Here is an 8,771-nt window from a genome sequence, read left to right on the forward strand (position 1 = left end):
TTCATTAAACAATCTAGAGTATCTAAAGAGCATGTGTCACTCACCTTCATATATTTGCTGCAGTGCATTTTAAACAAAGAACACTCTTCAACATAAAAAACAAGAATAGAAATCATGACACAATTCTCTGTGTTGGTGATGTAGACTTGTTTGTAGATCTTACTTTACTGAAAATTCTTGCATTGATCTCTATCTATAATAAACTTGGTCAAGTAGTTTCAGAGAAGAAGATTTTGTAAAAGTTAATGGATGCGAGACAACGACGAACACTTAGTGATGAGAAAATCTCACTTGACCATTTTTTGCCAGTTGCGCTAAATGTATATTTCAATATAATAATAAACGAGGCTTTGGCGATTTTATTATTACTATTTGAATTAAATAACGAGAGTTGATATCAAGCGATATCAAATTCTCACAAGTTATTAAACCTAATATGGTCAACACTTTCCCGAAAATCGTTGTACTAGTATTTTGCTCACGAATGTACATCGTCGTAACCATTGAGGGTCATCGATGACCTTACGAATAGCCAGTGGAAATGCCGTGATATCGTCTTATGATAATGTATAAGCAGATAAAATAAAAAACGCAGATTTTCGCATCACTCATTCATATTACATTCCTTGTAGCTTGATACGATATATTTCTATTCATGCAAGAAACAGATAACAAGACACAACTATGTATTAGAGAAATAAAATTTGAAAATGTGGCAGGTGTTCCATGCGACCATGGCAGTGGCGGATTTCGGGGGGAACATGAAGAAATTAATTTAGTCTCAAAATGTCAATTTCAATGCAAAGACCAGATTTTTTTGTAAAGTGTCTGGATTTTTAAGGATACAGAGATTCCATGTATGCAATTCCTTTAACATTATCAGTGTTATGTTTACAAAACATGGCTTTATTCTGTATTTTGGAATAAAGCATTTTAAGGCTTATTCCAACTTTTTTAAACGGAAAATATTGTCGGATTAGTATATGAAATACTAACAAACATAATATAACTTTGTATATTAAACTAAAGCGTCTATATCACGTTTTGTTAGAAAGAAAGTATGTTTATTTACATTTTTGTTTACATTCACTCGAAAAAAAAAGTGGTCACACTCGAAAAAGCCCGATGAAATCACTCGAAAAACCACGATCCTAGCCGGACACTATACCTACCGTGAAGGTGATTCCCTACATGCGGAAAATCATAAACATCATCTTCTTGTTTATTTATTTTTATTTTGAATTTTACTTTTTGACGACTTTTCGTTATTTAATATTTCGATTTCACTACGGTTACGCTTCCGATTTTCGTATTCAAAATTGACTAAGTTCATTTGTACATATATAGAAGCCTAAACACATGTACAATTCACCTATATGCGGACACATTGTTGGTTCGATATCAGAATTTGCGAATAAGCTTTTATATTCAAGAGGAGTGGATCATTATATTGAAATAGCTGTCGTCAATAAAAAAATTATCGATATGCATATTAGCAAACTACAACTCATTTTGCCATACGCCATTGAGGGTCACAGGATCAGAACAGGATTCAGATATTACCCAATGGAAGATCAAATGCACAGAATTCAGATATCAGTGACCCTGCAGTATCACATTATCTGATCAAGATAAATACAAAGCCACGCCAAATGAATCATCAAAACCAGACTTAGCAGTAAAATTAATATACATAACGACAAATAAAAAAATACTATAACACGTTATTAAGACGATTAACAACGTCAGTTACCCAGAATATATACCTCAAGACCATCGTGTATTATTTCCGAAGTTGATACAGAATATACAAAATCTGGGTACTTTACGATGAATTTGTTTTAGACAAAGAACTAGAAGTTCTTTGACATTCCCCTGGTTTAACAACTTTCTTCTAAGACACTGGTGACGTTTTACAAAGTTTATATAGGAGCTGCAACTTCTTGAATACCGAATAAGCTAGGAATTGTATATCCCAAATGAAGGTCAAGTTAGTATACTGATTCTAAATGTGGAGTAAATTAATAATTTCAAAATCAAAATCGACTGGTTTGTCTGGAACTCAGATGACCATTGCCATTAAGTAACATTAATACTGGTTTTATGGACATTCGTGCAATCATAAAAAAATGTAAAAAACAATATATAAATTGCAAAGTCCGATATAGTAGTAAAGCTTACAATAATTATTACAAATTTTAATGCTGCAACTTCTTTTTTACAACTTCCCTGTCTTAGCACATCAACTGGTCTCCCATAATTCTCATCACCTAGCTTTCATATGTTTATAAATTTTAAAGTTTTCGTATGCTCAAGTTTCTGATTGTGCATTGTATATTTTGTTCAAACTTTGAATTTGTCAACAATGATTTATAGTTGTACATAGAACGGTCTGCAATTTTGGCTACATTAGAATCAAAAAATAATCTCTTCACTTTGAAAATTACGTTCGATAATCCGAAATCATGAATTTTATTTAAAATAGCCTTTTTGACACATTGCGATCTTGAATCATTATGACATCTATTGTTTTTTTTCTTTATGCATAACGTAACATCGATGTAAAATTTCACAACGTCGAAGAGATTACATTTTGTTAAGGTAGTTCGCTTCTCAGTTTCAAAGTAATTAACTTTTTAAAACACTAATTTCTATTGATAGGGGATTAATAAAGAAATCAATAGGGCAAAAAAAAAAAAAAAAATAAAAAGGTCACCGTGCTTGTTTTCGAGATATTAGCCATTGAAATTTTGGCGGGAAAATATTCTCTCTTGACTTTTCATAGCTTTAGTATCGACAAGGTGAAGTTCTCAAAAACTGTTAAAAAGTAATTAAAATCTTATAAGACTTTTACAGATGGCTTATTATTATACATGTAAAAGATTTACAAAAAAAAAAAAGAAAAATGGGTGTCACCGGGCAAATTTTTGCAAGGCATTCAAATGGATAAAACCAGAGGATTCCGAAAATCTGACAAAATATAAAAACATGACAAGCCAGCTTCCTTAAAAAAAACACGATTAAAATGTATTAAAATCATTATAACAAAGATACAACCATTTCAAAATATCGGGGGAAAGCAAATGTCTTAAACATTTATTTGATATATTAGCACACAAGACGTTATATGAGATATTAAGTATAAAAAGAATATTAAGGTACAATTACTGGTACACATTTACCACCGGAATATCGTTCAACAGGCGAGTATACGGATTTCGCAACCAATGAAGTCGGATTTAATTTTGACGCTGATAAAATATTTGTATAGACACAACATACATTTGTCCCATATTGCCGTAATAGTTTGTATAGTTCACAATGTTTTGTATCAGACATTCTGTTAGTGATGAATATGTGTCTTTCAGGGGACATTTTTGTATCTTGTAAGGATATGATGAAACATGTATATTATCTAAAGCTAAAACGGATCAAGACATTTTGTTAGCTGTTTAATGTTTCTGGCTTATCTAGTGAATGAGTAAGTCATTCCCAACTGATAGTTTGATTTGTTATTATTTTGTGTTGTTACCTCACTGTCCCTATGGGGATCGTTGAGCACCACAAAAATATGTAACCATGCAATATTCTTGGTCTGCATATCCAAAATCAGAAGTCTGTAATTCAGTGGCTGTCTTTCATTTTTATCATTGAGATGTTTTAACACGATCTTTAAAATGATAAAAACAAATATCCCGCTTAAACTCGACATTTCTGTATAAAGCTTATATATATTATGAAGCAACACTTAACATATGCAAACACTAAATTAACTTACAATAAAGCTTTATAAAGAGTGAAATCACAAAAATACTGAACTCCGAGGAACATTCAAAATGGAAAGTCCCTAATCAAATAGCAAAATCAAAATCTCAAACACATTAAACGAATTAATAACAACTGTCATATTCCTGACTTTTTTTACAGGCATTTTCTTATGTAGAAATAACCGTACTATAACTATCATACATCATTCTGTAGATGTCGAATTCACAGATGAATCATTAGATCTTTTAAAACATTTACAACGTAGAAATTCTCTGTATTTCTTTATTCTCAATACGTATATCACGGGATCTAAAAGAGGATTCAACAGCAGAAATACGGTATTTGTTATCATACCTAAATCGGCTACCTTTTCAGATAAACCCTTGCTGAAGGAATAAAAACCCAGCAAACTCCTGGGAAGAACTCCTACAACTGTTACACAGATGATGACTCCAAGAGTCAATACATTTCGGCGCATTCTAAGTTCATTATTTTTTCTCTTTTGACTCTGATCGGCTGGCAGTCCACGTGTTTGGACTCCTACCAGCTTCTGTTGTTTTACCATTCTGCAAACAATGACCCCATAAATGCTAATAATTGAAATCACAATAGTAACTGCCGGAAGGTCATGTGAAAATACAAACAATGGAGTTAGTGTCTGCACGGCTTCACAAGGTACAGGTCCTTTTAAAGTTTCTATTCCAAATCTCAGGAATCCAAAACAAAGGCTAAATACAAAACAGACAAGAACAGACACGTTATTTGTTATAATATCCAGAACACGTCTTTTAGTTCTAAATGTAGCATTCAGTCGTTCTAAACATATCAATAAGTTCTGCAGAAGAGATGCAATAATAGTTCCACACACCACATGTTTTAACATCATACACTGATAAAAGTATTCCGAGTTTTCCATGTTTTTCAAGTGTACGAAATTAAGAATTCCATGGTAGATATAAATCAGACCTACAGCAATATCGCTCAGACTTAGATATAAAGCCAATACCAAGAATCTGTTTTTTCTTAATTCTTTTGAAGTTACAGACACGTATATAGAACAAACATGGAATGTCAGAAGTACAGATGCAATTAAAACAGCTGCTATCGTAGCACCAAGCTTCAGCATTTCTGTAGAGCAGTGGTGTAATGGTTAGCGCATCGGACTACTAACACATAGGTTCTTGGTTTGATCCCCGCTCCCGATTGAATGTTCGGCTCTCCCTTGATATCATGTACATGTATGGTCTTGATCAACGATGATATTCCGTCGGAAGGATACGATAAATTACTAACCTGTGTTAAGAGAGAGTCGTAAACCACACCCCTGTAGATTTCGAAAAGAGCAGGCTAAGGCAGCTACAAGGCAGGACTCGCACCCTCAAAGTGGAAACTGATTAAAATAAGTTGCAATAACCTATTTCCCAATCCACTATGAATAAATATGTTTAAACTAAAACTTAACTAAACTAGCATGTATGTAAACCTTCGTAAAGCATTTATTAAATTCACATGGCAACGCAATACACTCACCTAACGGTTGTATGTTTTTTTTTTATGAAAATGAATTTAATTAATTTAATGTCGTTGAATACGACGTAAAGGGATGAACTTCTTTAACAAGATTGATTGCTAGAATTGGACGAAAGAATAATCCTAATCCGATTATTCACACTATATACGTTTATTCAGATCATGGAAATTGTCTTATAATATTTTCTAAACAGGAAAAGATTCAAACTCTTAATTTTAAACTGCATTGTATGTAACATTAGACAAAAGAATAATCCTTATCCTTATGTACGTGTTTATTCAGAACATAGAAAATGTCTCATACAATTTTCTAAACAGGAAAAGATTCAAACGCTTAATTTTAAACTGCATTGTGTGTTACCGTCCTTCGTGATCCTTTTGTTTAAATTTGACAAAAGGGACACTTATTTCTGATAAAATATATCTATATATATTAATTTTAAATAAAAGTTCCAATGCACTGTTTTATCAATCAGAACAAAGAAATTATATAATAATGTGATCGGTAACAGGATTAATTAGCATATCAACAGATATAGATTTGTTTTTATTTTAATGACAAGTTTTAGTTTCGTGATCAAGTATTAGTCAAAAAGGCTGTGTGAAGTGTAAATCTTACGTAAGATGTGAATGTCAGTGCGGTATTGTTCGTGTAGGCAAAGAAATGAAAGCAAGATTGGAAATATTCCGGTTTGGAGTTGGTTTCTTTTTTTCAATGATCACAAATTTAAAAAAAAATAGTTTCCCATAAATTCTTTGTGAAATTATTATTATTATTCTTTTTTTAGAATTGTTTGTAGGTGTCTTATAAAAATGTTATCATAACTTAGTTAATAATGGTCGATATATAAAATGAGGAATATGTCAAAGTAACACCAACCCAACGACAAAGAAGATAACAACCGAATGCCAACAGTTGGTCTTCAACGCAGTTATAAAATCCCCTAAATAACAATGTGAACTGGTTCAGTGAAAATGGACGTCATACTTAGCTTCATAACATATAAATGAACTAGAGTTGAAAAAAAAACATACCTGAGTGACAAAGCCCAGAGGCTCCTTCCTGACTTTGGAAAGGTGCAAACATACAGCGGGGTTAAATATGTTTTGTGAGATCTCAACCCTCTTCCTATACCACAAGTAGAATAAAGTGAAACACAGCCAAACGGACAGTAAAATAAGTTGAAAAGAAGACGGATTCCGATGTCAGAATAGGTAACGAAAGAAAATAAGCATAATAACAATGATACGTACATAAATAAAGGACTACCAACAGTTACTGGCATGCCAGCTCCGCACATAGATTAAAATGATTGAGAAATTTTGTCTTCATCATATGAAAATCAATCATAATTTCTCCCGTTAGTGGTTAAATTTTATAGTATGTTTTTGATTAATTCAAATGTTCAAATCTATAGTCCAGTCGATTTGAGCAGATTTTAAGCAAAATTGCTCATATTGTGGTAAAAGCATGAAATTTTGCATAGTAGTAGTATAGGTGATGGACAACATTTTCGGCTATGGATCCAATCTGGAACTTGAAATTGGTGGGAATGGCGGACGTTGGATTTGAAAAAAATACTTGAAAATTTTATTATTCAAGTTATTGTCTTGTAACTTTGTAAATAAATCGATAATACGTATCTGAGTAGACCAACATTGATAAAAAACAAATAGTTAAACGCCTATTGTGTCCAACTTGAAAAAAATCTTGATTTTTTTAAGCCAAAATAGGTCTACCTTCAAAATTGAAATCGATGAAAATAAACATTTGGTTATTATTGTTTTTCTGAAAAAAAAAAAATCTGTTTAAAAACCTCCATTGGCATAATGAGCATAATTAGTATCATATCATACAATAATTAATGTCATAACGAAATCAACTAATTATTTTAAAAACTCTTTGCCTCGCCAATTTCTAGTAAAATAAAGTTCTTGCCTTACTTTAAATTAAATATGAAATAAAAGAATTATAGCCCTGCTATAAAGAAAAAACAAAACAAAACAAGAAAATATATATTTACTATTTTGAACTGAGCGTCACTGATGAGTCTGGTGTAGACGAAACACGCGTCTGGCGTATCAAATTATAAGCCTGGTACCTCATAACTATTAACATGTCTATAACATAACTATAAACATATTGTTTATTAATGTGTTTCCCTGTCCTGTGTGTTCTTCCATTTATTTGTATTGTAGTCCTGTCATGTAATGTTGTCATTTTAACGTTATATTTAACACTGCCATAAAAGGGGGAGGTTCGGCTAGCCATAAGAACCAGGTTCAACCCACTATTTTTTCTTAAAATGTCCTGTACCATGTCAGAAAAATGGCTATTGTTATTTTATAGTTCGTTTCAGTGTGTGTTGCATTGTCGTTTGGGTTTATGTTGCCCTTTAGTGTTTCTGTTATTTCATTTTTCTCCTCTTACATGTCTTATATTTGATGTGTTTCCCTCAGTTTTAGTTTGTAACTCGGTTTTGTATTTTTCTCAATTGATTAATGACTTTCGAACAGCGGTTTACTACTGTTGCCTTTATATATCAAAACGTGATGTGATATATGTTGAAACCAATATTTATCTCCTCCAGGAACGCTCACTGCCGAATATGTGACAGCCAAAAATGATAGCGAACACATTTGAGGTGATATAGGACAAACGAATCTAAAAACAAAAGTCCGAATCTATCTAAGTTCAACTCTGCCTATCAGAAAAATTTGAGATTAAGAAAAACAGTACGCAAAAAAACGTGTCTACCTAATGAGTTGTTTATTCTATGGTTCATTTGACGTAGCTATGTAAATCTTTTGACATGGCTCCGTACCTATACATCCTTGTGTTATTGCTCTATGATAAGTTTTGTATACTTGTCTTTCACTTTTGCTTATATGGTTTTTCTGTATGCCTTTTTTATGCTTTCGTGTTACATATGACGTGGCTCTGTACTTATACATCTCGTCATTGTTTTATTGTTCTATGAACAATTCTGTATTCCTGTCTTTCGTTTTCTTAATGTGCTACGTCTGTATACTTTTTTTGTGTAATGTTCTTACATATGATGTGGATCTGTAAATATACATTCCGTCATTGTGTTATTGTGGCATGGTAAATCTTTGTTTATATAGCTATTTGTTTTATATTGATAAAGATTACACGTATAACACAACGGTGACTGCTGTACCACTAATTTTGATATTTTTACCTATTTTGTCTGTTTTTTGGTTCACAAATCTTTGTCAAATATAATGGAATTTTATACGACTGCAATGTAAGTGAGAAGTTCAGCTAGCTATAAAACCAGGTTTTATCTACCATTTTATACATGAAAAAATGTATGTGCCAAGTCCTGCATATGACAGTTGTTGTCTATTCGTTTGATGTGTTTGGGATCTTAATTTCGGTCATTTGACTGTCCGTTATGAGTTTTCCTCGGACATTAGTATTTTTGTGAATTTACTTTACATGTTGTTAT

At 32.1% G+C, this 8,771-nt stretch overlaps 1 protein-coding gene across 1 annotated transcript; it reads right to left on the reverse strand.

The window, feature by feature from the left end:
- Nucleotides 1–3,970: 3,970 nt before the first annotated feature.
- Nucleotides 3,971–4,894, reverse strand: LOC139497732 (adenosine receptor A3-like). Its single transcript, XM_071285967.1, has one exon. It carries the CDS (start codon nucleotides 4,892–4,894, stop codon nucleotides 3,971–3,973), a length of 924 nt encoding a protein of 307 aa, XP_071142068.1.
- Nucleotides 4,895–8,771: the final 3,877 nt, after the last annotated feature.

Source organism: Mytilus edulis, chromosome 12, assembly GCF_963676685.1.
Source record: "Mytilus edulis chromosome 12, xbMytEdul2.2, whole genome shotgun sequence".
NCBI lineage: Eukaryota > Metazoa > Mollusca > Bivalvia > Mytilida > Mytilidae > Mytilus > Mytilus edulis.

What these genes read in the sequence shown, in the direction of transcription:
- LOC139497732 (XM_071285967.1), bottom strand. Translation starts at nt 4,894, where the DNA reads ATGCTGAAGCTTGGTGCTACGATAGCAGCTGTTTTAATTGCATCTGTA.